This window comes from Erithacus rubecula (genome assembly GCF_903797595.1).
Source record: "Erithacus rubecula genome assembly, chromosome: 15".
In the NCBI taxonomy this organism is placed as follows: Eukaryota; Metazoa; Chordata; class Aves; order Passeriformes; family Muscicapidae; genus Erithacus; species Erithacus rubecula.
Genome location: NC_136667.1, coordinates 8,623,834 through 8,642,023, shown reverse-complemented (window position 1 = coordinate 8,642,023; position 18,190 = coordinate 8,623,834). Strand labels below are relative to the sequence as shown.

Here is an 18,190-nt window from a genome sequence, read left to right as displayed (position 1 = left end):
GGCTGCCAGGGCCGGGCAGGGCAGGGGGGAACAGCAGCACCACTGTCCCCAGGGGGCTGCAGAGCCTCAGCCCTCAGGAGAGACACCATGGGGGCGGTGATGGGGTCTGAATGAAGGACTGAAGGTGGGATGGAGCTGCTTTGGCACCTCTGTGCTGCTCATTTCTGGCTGTTTTAACTAGTGAAACAAACACAAGAATGGTGGGACTGCTAGGAGGCCTTAGAGACTTGTCTCCCCTCAGAATGGGCTGTGCCTGCAGCAGGCATCACAGCTGCTCCAAATGAGGCACAAGGCTACTGTCACTGCAGGTACAAATCAGCATTGAATCTTTTGAAAGAACCCAGCCACAGAACCAGCTTGTGGTGCCTGCCACTCAACATCAATCCTGTTTTCTACCTGCTAAGACAGGAGGAAAAAGAATGTGATTACTGTATCACCTGAGCTAACGCAGGGTGACAGGCTCCTTTCTGTCCCCAGCCCCATCCCTGCCCCAGGCCCCTCTCCCCCCACTGCTGCCCCCAGGAGGAAATATTACACAGTGCTGGAGCTTCACCCTACACCCAGCTGTTGGCAGCCCAGTTAAATAAGCACAGTTGTACACTTATTGCCTATTTATACAATAAGCACTAAGGTTACACTTTATTTACAACATTTGAAAAATGTACAGTTTCTTACATGGGTTACTTGTGCAAAGTTATAGTTTTCAACTAACAGACCAATGTGCACACAAAAGACACTGGAACAGTGGACAACACAATTGCAGGTTCCATCCCACACTGCTGCTTAAGGTTCTGTATCCAAAGGTACAAACTTGCCTTACAAAAAAAGTGACTGGACTTACAAATGTTTTTTTCAGAATTGAAAAAATACTTTCATAAAACTGAAGGGAAGGAACTCGAGCATGCAGCAGTAGCTCAGACAAACCACACGGTCATCTACAAAGAGCAGAAACTGCAGACTCGAGTGCCCACCCTGGACTTAATTCAAACTTTCCATAAGACAAAGATCCCAAACAACTTATCTTTCTCAGCTAAAGATAAGGGGCAGGAGAAAGACACCAAAGGAGAGTAATTCCATTGCTGGAAGAGGTCAGGTTTTACCTCTTCCTTAATGTGGAAGGCCTTTTGCTGAGTATCACAGCTCTACCTGGTTTTGTCCAGTAATGCCTCAGTGACAGGACTATACAAACCTACTGACAGTGTCTGTAGGCTGTCCTTTAAAATATTAATTTAAAAAAAAAAAAAAAAAAAAAAAAAAGGGCTTGTTTCTCACCCTCAGCAAAGATCCAAGTACCACAGCCATAGTAATTTATGTAGATCTGTACATAAATCTTGCATGTGAAGTGCAGAAGTGACAAGCATTCCAGGGCCCTACTAAATCTTTGAACTGGAATCAATTGAAGAGTTGATTTTTTTAACATGAGTAAAGGACTTGATAAACCAATACAAAAGGGAAAGTAAAGATGATTTCTTCACTCAGTACTTACAAACGCAGTGGGGTCTAAATCAATAGAAGAGGTAAGTGACCAGCCTGGACACATCAGCACTTTAATTAATATCAGTTAAAAAATGTGTATGTATATAAACATCCCTTTTATCAAGCTACACATAAGCATCACTGTGTATAACACAATTACAATTAAAAGCTTAGTGTACACTACAGAAATGCACAATACTGCCCTAAGACTGGAGAGGGACCACAGAAAATGAATTCAGCATCAGTAACTCTTTTGCAAGTAACCCAAGTACAGAACGTTTGACTTCAAAGTGGGTGTGTTCTGATGTCCAAGGAGAAGAAGCTTCAGCAAGGGAGGGTGGCAACAGCACAACAGCTATTTTGCTTGCAAAGTAAATGCTAGGAGGAAAAAGATGACTCGGACACTTTGTTTATTTTCCTCATCAACAGAGTGTTCATTTGCATCATCCTGGGTCAACAGTCACGCCAGCTCTGTTCTACTATTGCAGAAACCCGTTTTTCATATTCCCGCTTATTCTCTTGGTATAGCTGAGCTGCCTGGCTGTTTGCTGGACTGTTCGGATTTGGCTCATCCAATAGGGACTGTGCAAAGAGAAAAAGATCCTTAGGCACTGCAAAGTACAGCTCTACAACACCTTCTCTAGACTGTGCACACTAGTCAGAGCAGAGATGTCAGTCCAGGTGCAGCACACTGCATCCCTGCAGCTGGAAGGCTTTAGAGGCTTTGGCCACCAGTGTCACTCCTGCACAGTGCAGGCGAGTGACAGCCAGGCAGGGCATCACCGGGGCCCTGCAGTGACCACCAGTGTCACTGCCTGGCCACTTCACACCCGGCAAGGATTCACACTTGGCCAGTATGTAGCTGCTATACTGGTACACAGTTAAAACTGCTATACTGGCTCTTAGGAAAGGGGAAAAAAGTTTCCCAAGCTGTGTTTGTCAAGCATCCTAATGTAATTCTGTCTCTTCATGCAGAGTTATTTTACCTGTATGGATGTTAAGATGGAGGAGACATCATAAGTGGGGCTCCAGCGATTCTGAAGGATATCCAGACATATACTACCATCTGCATAGACTGGAAAGGGTCAAAAAAAACCAGCTTAAAACACAACTTGTACAGCTATTGGCTTTTCTCCCTAGTATTGCCTGGTCTTGAAAACCTGTGTACAGACACACTGCAACAGCCCATAGTGTCTGACAGGTTGAAATCCTGTAAACAGGCCTTAGAAGGAAGCAGTGAAGCTCCTCACCACAGAAGCCTGAAGTATTTAAACTGAACCCCTGGTTATTCTCTCACAAACTTCTTTGTGTCATTACAACTACAGCCATGGAAAACCATGAACAGATTTTAAGGCAAAAAAAATTTTAGTTACCCAAAAGTGAACCAGACAACACCCACAAACAGCTGTTCACACTCAAGGTTTCCCCATGAAGTCTCTATGACAGGGTCCAGTCACCTTACTCACACCATCTACAGGAGAACCTTCCCTCACTGCACTGTACCCACACTTGCCATGTTGGAAGGTTTCTGGTATTTCTGCACAAGGCTGGTATTTTTTTGGAGGCAAGGAATACCTCTCCAGCCTTTAGTTACCAAGGAAGGGGGTCAATTAAACAGTCTTACTGTTAACTGGCTATAGCTGGATCCTAACACTACATTTCATGGTATATCATTTTTACAGGTATTTTGGGGAAGAAAAGTGATAGAAGACAGCTGCATTCACCAGTGTCACTATGCTATGTCTACAATACATACAGACAGAAGTCCAAAGCACTGCTATTTAAGTACAAAACATTCTTCTGTAAGGCTTAACAGGCAGTTGAGTGTCTCATCAGTACTGTGCTGTGACACCTGAAAGGTAAGAGGCTCCTTTTATTGCCCCTTTCTTTCCAAGCCTGAGCACTGCTCATATATCCACCTTCACCAAAACTACACAACCACATTGGAATTTTGCTGCCTTATTAGATAGTGGAAACTTTTATAATAAATAGACCTTTTTTACAGCAAGCTATAACAAAAAACACTGCAGCCCTCTCTTCCTCCCCCCCACCAAACCTCCAACAAAACAGGAAAAGCAAACCCAGGCATTGTGTCAGTACTTACCATTTGGATGAAACATTTTAGAGACAAATCTGACAGTAGGTGGCTTATTTGGGTATTCTTCTGTGAATTCTATTGTAAGTTTGAAAGTTCCTGGAGTTGAAAGAGAGATAAGTGACCTTTATTCAGCATGAATTTACACAAGGGATGAGTAAGTAGCATTCCCCCACAATACACACTGACACTACTGTGCTCACACAGGCATGTTGGATATGGAACACACATTGTGCAATCCCACAGCAATTCCTTTACTCTCATGGAGTTAATCATTAACACTGAAGTGCCAGACAGTACCGGTACCTGTGACTTATTGCCAATACCAATCAAAAGGTTTATGTAGGGAAATAAATCTGCCCTTGGGGTTTTCTTCCAGAGAGCCTAATCCCAGTACACTGTACAAACAGCAGTGGGTGTAGAACCATCTGTGTAACACACCATCATTCAGTGAGTCCTATCTATGGAATATGCTGTCATGGCAAGGACCTTGTAATTTATTTCCACTAAATTAAAAAGGTCATGTTTCTCAACAACTGTAAGGTAATCAGGTCTTGCAGAAAAGTAGTACTGAATGCAGCATCCAAATCTGGCACTTTAAAATATAAATCTGACCATTTACTTCACACTAATTGGTAATCCTTTGACAAAGGCTGATTAAGCAGAAACAGAAAACTGTGGCTGAGTCTCAATCAAACCATTTTAGCAGCCTGCACCAACATAAGTTATTTTAGCCCTTCTCCTGAGGCTATGACAATCTGAGAATAAGAAGTCTGTCAACCAAGATGCACGAATGGGTTCAGAGGATTAAGAACTGCTCCTGATTCAGCTCAGTAACTAAGGAACTCTACCTACTCCACTGCAGGCCATGGGAGCTCCTCCCAGCCACGCTACCACCAAGAGCAACAACCCGAGGCAGCTTAAGATGTTCCTGGGTATGCCCAGAGAGAGTACCTGAAGCACCTTCCTATAAATACACAGCTCTCCTGTAGAAGGACTGCACCTGACAGTAGCTGGAACAAGCTGCAGGTGGGGTGTATTGCCTTTTTTGAAAGGGCATCCTAATGTATCAGTGATGAGTCAGGTTCCCCCATCTCCCCCATGCTCAGTGTCCTTGCTTCCTACTGTGAGGGAGTTTTCCAGCACTAATATAATGAAGCTATTCCTTTGTTTGGCTGGCAAACGTGTGCCAACAACTGCTAACCCAGAGTTTCAGTTTTACTGACTTTTTTTCCCGGGTCAGCAAGGACCTGCAAGATTTCCCAGGGACTCCTTTCTTTATAAGGAGATAAACTGTAACACTGAGTTGCAAGAAATGAAGGTCATTGCTTTGACGTTCAAGTTAGCAAATGAAGACACAGCACAGATGCTTTAGCACTTTCCCTACAGCAGTGGGAAGTCTCAACACCCTAAAAATAAGCTCATGCATGTTTGGTTTTTTATTAGCAGCCTAACAATGTAACAGCAGAGAGACAACATTATGCTATCTCACTGTGAAACAAACGAGCCAGAACAGTGGAGCTGGGATTGTTCAAATTAGTGGAAGTCTGCAGTGGGGTTTTCAAGTATACTCCAGTTTAGTCCAGAGGCACAGAGCCAGGTCCGAGATCAGCCTGAAACCCAGGACTGGGAAGTTAGCAACAACTTCTACCAGCTGCAAACATCAGCCCTTTAAAGCCAAGCCCTTAAGAGATCTGACTCCAGATATTCTCAGTTCTCCCTGCCCCAGTTCTGGTTTTCAGTAGCCTCCTCCTGAGAAAGGAGTGACTAAGCAAGCAGTAGGCTGAAAACCAAGCACAAATCATCACACAGGTTTGACAGTAACAGGAGCAGTTTGGTCTTAGAATCTACATACAACTACTGAAAGAAAGGGAAGCTATTGTCCCACCACAGATAGGACAACACTACTTTTAACACAAACCTGAGCAAGGGGCTCATCTGGAACGATATCCAGCTGGAGTATCTACCTGCTCAGATTTCCAAGTCAGGGCCCAGAGTGGCAGTGGCTCTTTGGAAATGGTCCACAGTCAGCAAACCTTCTCTACTGAGCTTTATTAAAGGGCAAATCCAGAGATTTGACGCACCGAAGGCCAAGGGTCACTCGCACTGAAAGCCCACAACAGGCATCACAACACTGCTGGGGATGAGGCCTCCAGTGCCCAGTCTCTCCTGTCACTAATTTTAATGCTTTCAACTGCTATTTCTCACAACTTACCCTAGACAGATGTTTGAAAAACATAAATTATCATATTTACTGTCATTACTTATATTGGGATCACCACTAATCTTAGGAGAATATTCTCTTCTCTGCCCTGTACTTACCTTGTTGATCACCTCTAGTCAGGATTTGAGACCCAAACAGAGCCAAGAGAGGCTGCACAGCCTGTGCACCAGCCCCAGCAACTCCAGAGAGCAGAACCTGTGTCCCTGCAGGGCCCCCTCACTGCAGCCCCTGAGAGCAACCCCTTCATTCCACTGCCCAAAAAGCAGGGACAAGCTCTTTCCCTCCTGCACAAGGACAGGATCCATATTCCATAAGCAAGCCATAAATGCCACAGAAGACACGTGCTTTGTGTTCTCTGTTCAAGCCTCCTGCACAATCACAGCAAGGCCAGATACTACAGCAGCTGAACGACTTAAATCGCTCTGAGCCAGGAATCCTACACTAACCACAGTATCATCATCCAGTTTCAGAGAAACAGGTCTAAAGGATTGGTACAGCCTGGACTTCCATGGCTGTGCCAGCATTGTCACTTTTAAATGCCACACACAAAGATTCCTGGAAATATGAAGGGCAGGATAAATATCCCCAGGGTCCTACTGCAGACAGCTGCAATCGAATCCTCTTAAACCAGAAGATGGAAGTTATGCTGCTGATCTAAATGAGTGGTTGCTCCTAAGCACACCAGCCTGCACACTGAGCTGTGAAAACACCCTCCAAAGGCTGGGGGTGGAGAAGGTGGGGTATCAGCTGCAGAATGCTGCACAGCAAGTAAACAAATGTGTTTCAACTTCAGTTTGCAGCCCAGGCAAACTACAACACCTCAGAAGCAGCAACAAGAGAAGGGCCTCACCAGAACAAGGATAAAGAACAGTAACTCTCAATGTTTACATTATTATACCACTAGAATAACACCCCCACCCCCCAGTTTCACAGGCTACTTTTACAAGAACTAAGCTATCTGAAATTTTACAGTATCACCACAGAGGGAAAGAGCCTAAAAATGAGAAAGAACACAGACCTGCAAAGGCTTCATAAGAAAGATTATAATTTCAGCACACCTTTGAGTTACAAGGACTGCACAGATGCAAAGCAAGTTCAAACTAACATACTGTTAAATTAAAATTTCCTTACTCTTACAACCTGGAGCTGAACTGCATCTGGACTCCACTACCATTATCTGGACTGTGCTACTCCACTCACTGAATGGGAAAGCACAGCTGGGGCACCAACAGGCCCTATCTCCAGGCACCACTTAGTGCTTTGTTATCTAGCTAGGTAAGATACATCCAGAGGAGAGGAGATAAGCAGATATCCTGCAACACAAGACACATCTGTTTTCCTGAGCACACAGTATGAAAACACAGACTTGGCTAAGAAAAGAGCATTCTGTCACAACCTGAGATTACATTATGGCATCAACCAAAGCAGGAGAACAGCAGCAGCAGCCTCAAGCACCTGTCTGAACCTCAATCTCCTGTGAGTGCAACATGTCCTCAGTATCCAAGATAAAGACACAATGCTGCCTCAGAAAGCACAGGGGAAATCAATATGTCAAGGCTCTCAAAAGTAGTCCTCAACCTTCTGCAACTAAATGGAAATAGATAGAAAAAGCCCTTACAGCATCTGTCAACCACATGCTGAGCTGGAAGAGCCTGAGCATGGCAAGAACCTGCATTTTAGCACACTGCAAGGAGACAGCTTTCTGCTCCAAACAGTGAATCACTCTATTAGCAGCAGTGCTCCAAGAGCCTAAGCAGCTCTAGCAACCCCCACAGAAGTTTAGCTGAGCCCTTCTTTAAGGGATACCAGATGAGACAGCAACATACATTTAGTGTAGCTGTTCTATTATGCAATGTTTTAAGTCCAAGTTGTAAACATCAGACTGCTGGAGCAGCTACTCCAACAAATTTATTAACTAACAAAATACATCAAAAAGAAGTAAGTCTTCAGAGTTTTCTTAGGCCTGAAAAATTTAAAGTCTTCAAAATCTTCACAGAGAAATACAATCTGCAATTCAGAGGCACATCCACAGGTGCTACCTCCAAGGATAAACAAAGACAAGGGAGTTAGCCAAGAGCAACATAAGAGTTAAGGAATTTTTCCTATGCTTTTGTCATGAGTCACTGAGATCTAAGATTAATTATAGCCTACACTGAAAGTATTTCAAAAAATGCATCACTGATTTCAGTTAGACAGTATTTCGTGTCTAACAGGTTTTCACAAGATGTTTAAGTACTCATACAACATCAGTAAACCTATACAAGTCAGTAATGCCAGATGGAAGCTACAGGTCTGTCACCAGCACCTATTCAATTAGCTTTTAAACTTAAAAGGTCTTTCCAGTCTTAAGCCCTGAATTATATCAATTGTAGAAGAGCAAAATAAATGACAAGAAAAAGCCACTCTTCTGAACTTCTTCTAACATTCAGCCCATTTCCTACTTCAGCTGACTCACATTGGAACTTTCTCACAAAACACTTCCAGCATCAGAAAAAAACAGAACTCAAAAGACAACAGTTCTATACCAAGTTATTGATGGTTACCCAAACATGAATGTCACTAACAACATGATCCAGAGTTCAACACAAAAGTTCGTAGAGATCCTTAAAATAACTTATAATAGATGTAGCGATTATAAGCAAGACTGTACAAGCTAATTTGTAAGTCAACACAGCAATCTACAATACCTCCTAAAAGTAAGATTAGAAAAATAATATTTACATAAATCAGGCACACAGGTGTGAGGTCAGGTGAACATGCACCCACGCCCCCCCGCCATCCCCAGGCCCACACCTGTTGCAGAGTCTCCGGCAGTGACACCAAGGCCGTGTCACACCGCAACAGTTTACCCGAGAAAGCCAAACACCAGCCCCGCACGCCGCACTTACCGTCCTCGAAAGGGGTCCCCTCGGGCCTGGAGAAGGGAAAGCAAAGCACAGCGTTACCCCGCTGGCAGCCCGACTCCAACCCCCCGGCGGCTGAGCGGCCCCCGCGGCCCGCCGCCCCCCTCCCTGCCCACTCACCCGAAGATGACGGCGTTCCACACCATGATGTTGTTCTCGGAGGGGGCCCCGCTCACCCCGGCCGGGGGATCCTCCTGCAGCCTGCGGGGCACAGGGACGGTGAGCGCGGCCCGCGCCCCCCGCGCCGCGCAAACGGCGCAACCCGGGACGCCGCTGCGCAAACGGCGCAACCCGGCCCGGCAGCAGCGGCCTGCGCAAATGGAGTAACCCGGCCTAGCAGCGGCCGCCTGCGCAAACGGCGTAACCCGCGCAAGGCAGCGCCGCCCGCGCTACGCAATCAGCGGAGCGCGCCTTGCCCCGCCGCCATGTTGTGCTACCCCCTCCTTCCCCGGTAGCTCTCGGCCCTTCGTCCTCCTCCCGCCCGCCCGCCCCTTTATCCTCGGCCCGCGGCCTCGGTACCTCTTGAAGTCCCGCATGAGGCGCCTACGGGCCGGAGTGGACATGGCGGGCTGAGGGTTATAGCTCAGGCATACACTGCCGGAGGGAGCGCCGGGCGCGGCTGAGGTTCGAGCTCCGACTGAGGCGGCGGCGGCGGCGCTGACGGACAGGAGCGATCGCGGCCTCTACCACTACGGCGGCCGCGGGGGGGGAGCCTGGGCTACACCGACTCCTGCGCCGGCAGCCGGACGGTCCCGGGATGTACCAACGGCGCGGGGAGGGGGGGCGGAGCCGGATGTAGCTGAGCCCCCGGCCCAGCCTCTACCACCAGGGCGGGGGGCGGTGCCCGAGGGGCGGCGCTTGGGGGCGGTACCACCGGCGGCGGGGGGCGGGGCTGCGGCGTGGGCAGTGGCGTCACGGACGGGGCGCGGCGGCGGCGGCGCTGCGGGTTGAGACCAAAACAGTTCAGTAGGGAAAGCGAAGGCAGGCGCACGAGCGAACCAAAACAAGGAGTTCGTTCCCCACTTCCCCAGGGCCGGCAGGGCTCCATCATGCGTAACGCTGTCTTGGGAAACACCATCACTCCAAATGCCTCCGTTCCCCCTCCTCCCCCAGATACATGCTGAGCATGAGGCCACATGCTCTGGGATATCCCCGGGTCAGTTGGGGTCAGCTGTCCTGGCTGTGTCCCCTCCCAGCTCCTTGTGCACCCCCAGCCTCTCGCTGCTGGGGTGGGGTGAGCAGCAGAGAATGCCTTGGCTCAGGGCAAACCCTGCTCAGCAGTAACAAAAACATCTCTGAGCTATCAGCATTGCTTCCAGCACAAATCCAAATACAGCCCCACACCAGCTACTGTGAAGAAAACTAACTTCATCGCTGTCAAAACCAGCATAACCTGCTACACTGCAATTCCTGCTTTCACAGAGTGTTTTTCAAGGGAAAAATAATCTATTTTATACGTTTCTTTAACAGCTTTTGGACATAAAGAATCTTTCGTGGAAAACAGGCTGGCTGGGCTCTGTTTCTTGAGTTTATCCTCACTTGTAATTTCATATAATCCAGCTGTGTGGGGAGGCGGCTGAAGAAAGAGACAGGAGAAAACCCAGAGAAAGAAAGTGAACATTGTTATGACGGCCGTACAGCGGCCGGCCGCACTGCAAACCTGCCGTTCCGGACCGTGCCCGCCGTGCCAGCCTGCGCAGTGAGCACCGTGTGCGCTGGTGTGTTTGTCACAGAGCCTTGTGCAGCGCCCGGCCCTTGGCCGCACGGGAGCCCCGCAGCCCCGGCCCGCGCTCCCCGCGGCACCGCCCCGGCGGGCGGGGCCGGGCGGGCGGCTCCAGCCGCCGCCGCCATGCCCAAGGTGGTGTCGCGCTCCGTTGTGTGCTCCGACACCCGCGACCGTGAGGAGTACGACGATGGGGAGAAGCCGCTGCACGTCTACTACTGCCTGTGCGGGCAGATGGTGCTGGTGCTCGGTGAGCCAGGGGCCGGGGCGGGCCGCGGCCCGGGGAGGGAAGGGAAGGGCGGGCCGCGGCCCGGCGGCGCAGAGGGCCCGCGGAGGCGGCGGCGGGGTGCGGGTGCGGCATGTGGGATATGTGGGGTCGGGATGCGGGATGCGCAGCGGGGCTGCGATTGCGGGTTCCCGGCGCGGGTGCCCGTCCGGCCCCGCCGCCAGCCCGGCCCCGCCGCTGCCCGCAGATTGCCAGCTGGAGAAGCTGCCGATGCGGCCGCGGGACCGCGCCCGCGTGATGGACGCGGCCAAGCACGCCCACAAGTTCTGCAACGCCGAGGAGGAGGAGAGCGTCTTCCTGCGCAGGTCTCTGCACCCCCCGTCCCTCTGGGCTGCCCTCCCGCCCGGCTGCGAGCGCCAGCCCGGCACGGGGACCCTGCGCCCCTGCGCTCTGCTCAAGCGCTGCTTCTCTCCCCCAGACCCGAAGGCATTGAGCGGCAGTTCAGGAAGAAGTGTGGCAAGTGAGTGACTTTTAGTTTTTTATGAGGAAACCATAGGAATCCAGAATCTGGGTTTACTCTCAGCTATGCATATTTCTGTTTCCAGGTGTGGACTGCTGCTGTTTTATCAACACCAGCAGAAAAATGCTCCTGTGACGTTCATTGTTGATGGTGCTGTGGTCAAATTTGGCCAGGGTTTTGGGAAAACAAACATATATACTCAGAAACAAGAACCTCCTAAAAAGGTAATTGGCTTTACAGAAGAAGGATATCCTTGCTTTTCTAAAGGTGTTGTGTATAACATAACTTAATAGTGAGGGCAGAGGGGAGAGAAAAGAAAATGAAAAAGAAAAGGACCTCTGAACAGTAACTCAATTTGGTGTCTTGTCCACGTCTCCCTTGTTTTCCTTGACAGAGGTTCACTGCAGCGTAGAATCCTATCACTAAAGGAGAGCAAAATAAACTCTAAAATCTAGAGTGTGCCTAATGTTAAGGCTCAGTTAATAGAAAGATTCAGTTTTAAGTTGGTCAGGTTGGTAGCCTGCACAGCAATTCTCAAAGTCTGGCTCATCTATTATATATCAGTGAGCTTGCTTCTGGTGAGCATAACTCCCCTTTGCCACCCACAGAGTTCAGGTAATCTTGATGGCTTGCATAAGAAATGTTAAAAGCTTTGGAAGGAGGAAGCAATCCCTACTGACACAACTGTTGCCAAGGTTTAACAAAATATTCTTGTTTTTCACCCAGGTGATGATGACCAAACGGACCAAAGACATGGGCAAGTTCAGTTCTGTTACAGTCTCCACAATTGATGAAGAGGAGGAGGAGATTGAAGCGGTGAGTTTTGCATGTCCTTAGTGGCAGCCACATCTGAGCTGGGCAGAGCCAGCAGTGGTCTTACTGTTTGGATGAGATGTTGTTATTTTAGAGTTTGCTGTTGCAAAGTGATGTGTGTATTTCAGAGGGAGATTGCAGACTCGTATGCACAGAATGCAAAAGTGATTGAGAAACAGCTGGAACGCAAAGGCATGAGCAAGAAAAGACTACAAGAGTTGGTGAGTTTTTCTTTGGTGCTGAACACAAAGCTCTGAGATGTGTTGGCTTTGTACACAACCTGTCTTTGTACACAACAGATGAGACTAGATGAGGTCCTGGCATAGTCACAGGCAACTTGCAGCTTTGTGAGGATGAGATTTCCTTTACAAGTTTCATAGAGATGTTTTAGTCACCCTGAACTTAAAATTACATGCCATTCCCTAGAGAGGTAACTGAAGAGCAGCCAGCAGAGTGCTTGCAGGGAGGCTTTCTATGAGCTGTTGGATGAGGAACAAGGGAAGGAGAAATCTTTGCCAGACTGTGCTCTCCTGCCTGCTTGGCAGAGCAGGTCACTGCCATGAGGCATCAGGGCACAGCAAGGCTCTTGTGGAGCAGTTGTGCAGCTCAGCTGCTACTGCAAGGGACAGTCAAAGAATAAATGGCAAGAACATCACAATTGATCTTGCCTCCTGTGACAGGAGGGTGGTAGATGGAAAGGGGGAGGAAATGTGCAGCTTCCACCTGAGGATAGAAAGTATGAAATAGTCTCTTAGGCAGCTGGTGTTGGGCTTTTTACGATTTTAAAGATGGTCCTTGTTCCGTACATCAGCAAACACTTGAGCTACACTTTCTCCTGGTTTTGGAACTGAAGAGTTTGCATTGGTCAGACAAGAAGAGCAAACTTAATTGGAGCACCGAAGGGAAAATTATCCAGATGTTATTTAATTCTGCCTTAATTTTCCTATTCAGGCTGAGTTGGAAGCCAAGAAAGCCAAGATGAAGGGAACCCTGATTGATAACCAGTTCAAATGAAATGCTGTGTATCTGCTGAGTATTTGGAGACAGGAGAAAACTACCAAGAGCTCTCACAGTTCTGTCAACAAAGCAGAAGTAACAGACAATGTTCAAGAGTTGCACTGTGCTTCAGCCTGCTTGGAAGATGAGAACCTCTCTGTATTCCTCTGTATAAGTGATACTCTGGGTACCAGTCTTAACTCCAGTGGCACTGGAGACTTTGAACAAACTGCAGTTCTCTACAGACCCAGTGTTATCAGCAGGCTGTTCCAGGTAGAATATTTACTTTCAAGAAAATCTTTGCTGGGTGCCTTCCCAAGTTCACCTTTAGATACCTGTCTTTTTATTTTGGAGTTTTCAAAAGTGTTTCCTTGAATACACTGGAACGACGTGTGACCATACAACAAAGAAATCCTTACAAAAGTAAGCTCTATGTCTTTTGTTAATTTTATTATTTTAAATGTGTCCAAAAGGTGCAGCAGCCTGAGCCATGCCATTCCAACACAGTCTGGAATGACTGGGATGCAAGGCTTGGGCATGGTGCTGCTGCTCACCCTGACCTGCCAGAGGCAGCTAGCACAGACTGGGCTGCAGCACTGCAGTCTCAGCTCCCCCTGAACATCACAAGGCTGCAGTTGTACAGAATTACACTGTCAAAATCCAAGTCTGTTTTAAACTACTGTAAATAAAAACTGCTACTAATGAGTTCAAATACATGGTTGGAAGTTATTGATACAGCCAGTGATCATTAAATAATACAACTGCACATCTGAAATAGCCCATTGGGCAAAACTATCAGTATTTGGAGTTGTGAAATGTGAAGGAAAAATTGTTTGGACTGTACTGACCACTAAGGACCTGGATAGACTATATTACACACCAGCTTTTAAAGTACCTTGTTTGGGTAATAGTACTTTGTGTCTCTTGTGTGATGTAATAACAGTGCTCTCTAGCCCACGTCTTTGTTGCTCTACATTGGATTAAATACCATGTTACAGATCTCTCCTGAGATGTTCTTACTCTACCAAGTAAACACATCATAAAATGCGAGCAATGAACAAGATGCTTCCATCTCCCACAAATACTATGGAAAACTTCCTGTAATCAATAAAGATTTTCCATCTGGCTTTATAACCCTGACTGAGAAAACTCAGATCTTACCTAGGGATCTGTCCTTTCTTTCTCAGGAAAACAAAGGAGTAAAAGAGGGAGTGAACTCAGGCCACAGCTAGCAAAGATGGATCAGTAGATCCTGTGACAATTTATTGCCAGGCTGGTTAGCAGGTGTTCATATTAACTCACACAGTGCTGATCTTGTTCCCTGCTCATCACCTGCTAATCTGAAGCCTGTTTGCAGAAGCCTATGGCCAGAAACCCTTGGTGGTGTGCAGTACTTGGGAAGGGCAGGAATTGTGTAAGTTTTCCTTTCCCAGTGTGCTAGCACAGTCCAGCCAGGTGAGGGCCTCAGGGTTCCTCTGGGAGCAATCCAAGCCTGGGGTAACTCTAATAATTCAGGTTTTTTCCCAAGCAAGAATAAAAGACTTTCACATCTGAAAATAGGTTTTGAACCATGTGAGAGGTGCTGGAATGCAGATGCTGAGTCTCCAGTTGTCCAAGGATGAAGTGTGGTCTTACTCCAAATGACACCAGAACAACAGGCTAACTTTGGGATGGTGTGATTTATTGTCAGGGTGAAGGCAGGGAGTGACTAAAGGCTTCAGCTGTGGATGGGCTGTCAGGGGCTGCCAGGTGGGGATAGACCACCTCTACAGTTTGGTGAGGCACAAAGAAAATATGGTGAGTGCCCCAGCTCAGCACAAGTTAACAAAGTAGTTGTTACCTACTGTAGTCAGCTGCCACCTGGAACCTTAGACAGCATAGCACAGGCTTCTGGAAGGCCAGTCCGTGTTCAGTCAGTGTTTTTTGTTTTTAGCACTGGAAATCTGCTTAGTTTGGCTCAGGACTTGTGCATGGACCAAGTCAGAAAAGGGAGTACCTTTTTTCTTCTGAGGTGCTTTTGATAAACTCTAGTTAGGCAGTCCATGGCTGAAATAACTCCAACCCGGAGGATCTAATCCAATACATTATTATGTATTTCTTACTTTAACTGGAGCTAGTTCAGTGTAAATCAAGTTTTTCATTCCTAAATCTAAATGAATTAAAATATATTAGCTGACTATAGCAACAGGAAGCAGGGTCACCAAGTTCAAACAATTGATGAAACACCCTGTTATAACAGATAAAACCAGCTCTCCCTGCAGGGCTTCTTATAACCTAGGAGCAAATGGGCAATCTGTAGCAGAGTTCAGACCAAAGAAAAGTCAGATTTCATGTTACTGTAAAAGTCAACATTTGTTTTTATAAATCTGTAGATAAAGGTAAGTGATAGATTTGTCTGTTCAACTGAGCACCATATTGTATATAAGAACTTGTCCAGATGCAGAGGTATCACAAAATGTGAAATAAAAGTGAAGGAGGGAATCTGTTACAAAAGTAATGGCACACATGGCCAGACTTACCTTACTGTATTTCATGACTTAATCCAGATCAGTTTCCAGGTACCTTCACAAAACTCTAGTCTGATTTATCATGTCAGAACAGCTCTGGATGTAACAATGCTGCCTGGTTCCCTGTTCCCTGTTCAAAGCACCCACACAATTTGTGAACGCTCAAGAGAAGTGTTAACAGTGATTCCAGCCTCCTACCAGTTAATCACAGCTGTGCCTGGGGAGCAGCACTGAGTTCTCCTTGCCTCTGCCCCCTGAGGGGAAGTTTCTGGCCAACCTTTTAGAGCTTGTCTTGTGCTCCATCTTTGTGCTATTTTACTCAATGACTGATGTGCAGATGGCTCGCTCTGAATCCCTAGACTGATGCATTGGTAAATGCACATTGATAAACTACACATAACAACGTGTCTGACACTGATCAGCCTGAATCGAAGCAGTCTCAGCTTTTGCTGCTGCTATCCTAAAGAGCACATGGGGCTTTGCCAGATCCAGGCATTTTAAAAGTATAAAACTATGGGCTTGTTTAAAAGGCTCAAAGTCTGGGTGCCAAGGATGGAATGGAAGCCTTGTAACTACCTGCTGAGGAATCCTTATAAACTTAGCTGGCCACAGCATGCTGGGGTTTTGGGTAGATTTCAAGGCACAAGTGGCCAATCTCTTTTTTATTGTCAGCCAGAAAAACTCCATCCCCATTCCTGCAGCCAGGGCTGTAACTCCTGTCAATAGCAGGATCATAAAGCAACAACCAGCAAACCACTGGTGGGATGACACCTCCCAGAACCTTCCAGGTGCTGCCAGTCTTTGTGTGGGGTCTTGGCAGGCCCTGAGGACTCAATGTTCCCAAAACCACTACCCCTCAGCAGCTCGGGATGGCTCCAGTGGATGTCCCTGCAGGCTGTGTGAGCTCAGCTCCATCCCCACAGCCCAACCCACCAACTTGCTTTGGGCAGCTGATGGGGCCACCTTGCATGGCTGGGCAGTGGCAGGAACAATCCCCACTGGGAACAACTGATTTTACCCTGCATGACAAAGCATTGCCTCTTCCCCTGCCCCTCTGCACCAGACACTGCCAGTCATTCAGGCAGCACCTGAAAGATGCTGGGGCAATGCCTGCCAAGGGTGACAAGGACACAGAGGCACTGCTGGCTCCCAGAGACACAGCCTGGAGTGACCCAACGATTGCTGAAGGGGACAATGGAGTGGATAAGCTGGCACTCTGCTGGTCTTTTACAAGACTCCAAATCCTTGGAGTGGGATGCTCTCCACTGCAAGACTCAGCACACAGCCAGGTGCAGCCCAATTGGGACAAGCTGGTGCACCCTGAGCCATCCCAACCACCTACCCCAGCCACTGACAAGTGTGTCACACGATCCCCTGTGCAGCTGTGCAGTGTCAGCACCTCCTGAGCCTGGGATTTATGGCTGCTGGGTGAGGGGCTGAGACAAAAGCTGCATTACAGCATTTGCCCATCCCTTCCCACCAGCCAAGGAGCTGATACACCAGGCTGGGCACAGCTCCTATGGAGGAAATCATGACGTGTGTGATGTTCAGCCCTTCCCACAGGACAATCACACTTAAAAGGAAAATCCACCCCCATCCAGACCATTCTTGGGGCAGCACAGCCCAGTGGGCAAAATGCTGTATTGGAGGGACTGCACTCAGCTTGCTGCCTTGCCACTGGCTGGCCCCAATATGTTTCTCACAGCTCAGTTTCCCCACAAGAATAAACCCTGTAATCCCTGTACAGTGTGCTCCTGTGGCAGGCAACAGCATCAGCTGAACCCCTCCATCCTGGTCCCCAGCTAAAGCTGCTCTCAGGAAGCTGCCAGGAGGGGAGAGGTTAAAACCCACAAGGCCTACCAGCCTGTGCTACCCATCAGTGGAGTGCAGGAAAAACCCCTTGTGGGCTCTGCCCTGCACCTCCCACCTGCCAGAGCTAAAAAGAGCTGTGAAACACATTCTTGTTTCCTGAATCCCCAAAGCAGTAAATAGGGCAGGTAGCTTAGCAAAAACCCATTTCACTCAGTGCCAGCCTGCACTCCAAGTCCAGTGCACAGTCTGTAGGTCTTAAGGACTTAGGGATCCCCCAGCTCAGCTCCTCTGCAGCCTGGCACAACAGCCCAGCTCAGTACCTCAGTCACCCACCACTATGTGCAGGAAGAAATTATGCACTTACCTTATTGTGCCAATGGCCTGGCCATTCACCCCCTGTGGAGAAAAGGACAGGAAAGGATGCCCCATGCTCAACAACCAGCAGCATTTCAGAACAGCCCTTGAAACCCCAGTGAGCTTAGCAGCAGGAGGCTGAGAGCTGTTAATTAATAAGCTGGCACTTGTACAACAGGAGAGGCCTCTCTGGTAAATCTGCCCCATGGCACAGTGGCCCCAGCACTGCCCACTGCTTGTGGCATTGCTTCACATCTCACCTTTACAGCCTGTTTCATATCCACAGCAGAGAGTGGGGGATCTCACCAGCCCAGGGGCAGCTGAAAATCATCAGCAAGGACAGTTGGCTCAACTGTGAGGCACAAGACTGTCTCCCATCAGGAAGGCACACACCCACTCACAGGGACCCTGGCAAGCCAACACCACCTGCAGCAGGAAGGTGCTCTCATGCCTGGCTGCCCTGCTTAGATTCCAGCAGTAAAAACAACTCCCGCCCCTCACAACACAAGGTCTTGTTTAACTGCCTTGGGCAGTGGTTGAG

The 18,190-nt window shown here is 48.1% G+C and overlaps 2 protein-coding genes across 2 annotated transcripts; one reads left to right on the top strand and one right to left on the bottom strand.

Annotated features, from left to right (window-relative positions):
* Positions 1–601: 601 nt before the first annotated feature.
* On the bottom strand, positions 602–9,542 carry UBE2A (ubiquitin conjugating enzyme E2 A). Its single transcript, XM_079319395.1, has 6 exons — positions 9,218–9,542; positions 8,819–8,899; positions 8,684–8,709; positions 3,581–3,670; positions 2,463–2,551; positions 602–2,058 (listed from the first exon to the last, which is right to left on the bottom strand). Exons 1-6 carry the CDS (start codon positions 9,259–9,261, stop codon positions 1,930–1,932), a joined length of 459 nt encoding a protein of 152 aa, XP_079175521.1. The 5' UTR covers positions 9,262–9,542; the 3' UTR covers positions 602–1,929.
* A 954-nt stretch (positions 9,543–10,496) lies between these two features.
* STEEP1 (STING1 ER exit protein 1) lies at positions 10,497–14,110 on the top strand. Its single transcript, XM_079318522.1, has 7 exons — positions 10,497–10,671; positions 10,895–11,012; positions 11,126–11,167; positions 11,253–11,391; positions 11,894–11,983; positions 12,109–12,201; positions 12,932–14,110. Exons 1-7 carry the CDS (start codon positions 10,548–10,550, stop codon positions 12,992–12,994), a joined length of 669 nt encoding a protein of 222 aa, XP_079174648.1. The 5' UTR covers positions 10,497–10,547; the 3' UTR covers positions 12,995–14,110.
* The last annotated feature ends 4,080 nt before the right edge of the window (positions 14,111–18,190 follow it).

What these genes read in the sequence shown, in the direction of transcription:
- UBE2A (XM_079319395.1), bottom strand. Translation starts at nt 9,261, where the DNA reads ATGTCCACTCCGGCCCGTAGGCGCCTCATGCGGGACTTCAAGAG. An exon ending in TGGAACGCCGTCATCTTCGG is followed by an intron (nt 8,710 to 8,818) that starts GTGAGTGGGCAG and finishes TCCCTTCTCCAG; the next exon opens with GCCCGAGGGGACCCCTTTCG. An exon ending in GGGGACCCCTTTCGAGGACG is followed by an intron (nt 3,671 to 8,683) that starts GTAAGTGCGGCG and finishes TTTCAACTCCAG; the next exon opens with GAACTTTCAAACTTACAATA.
- STEEP1 (XM_079318522.1), top strand. Translation starts at nt 10,548, where the DNA reads ATGCCCAAGGTGGTGTCGCGCTCCGTTGTGTGCTCCGACACCCGCGAC. An exon ending in GCAGATGGTGCTGGTGCTCG is followed by an intron (nt 10,672 to 10,894) that starts GTGAGCCAGGGG and finishes CGCTGCCCGCAG; the next exon opens with ATTGCCAGCTGGAGAAGCTG. An exon ending in TTCAGGAAGAAGTGTGGCAA is followed by an intron (nt 11,168 to 11,252) that starts GTGAGTGACTTT and finishes TTCTGTTTCCAG; the next exon opens with GTGTGGACTGCTGCTGTTTT.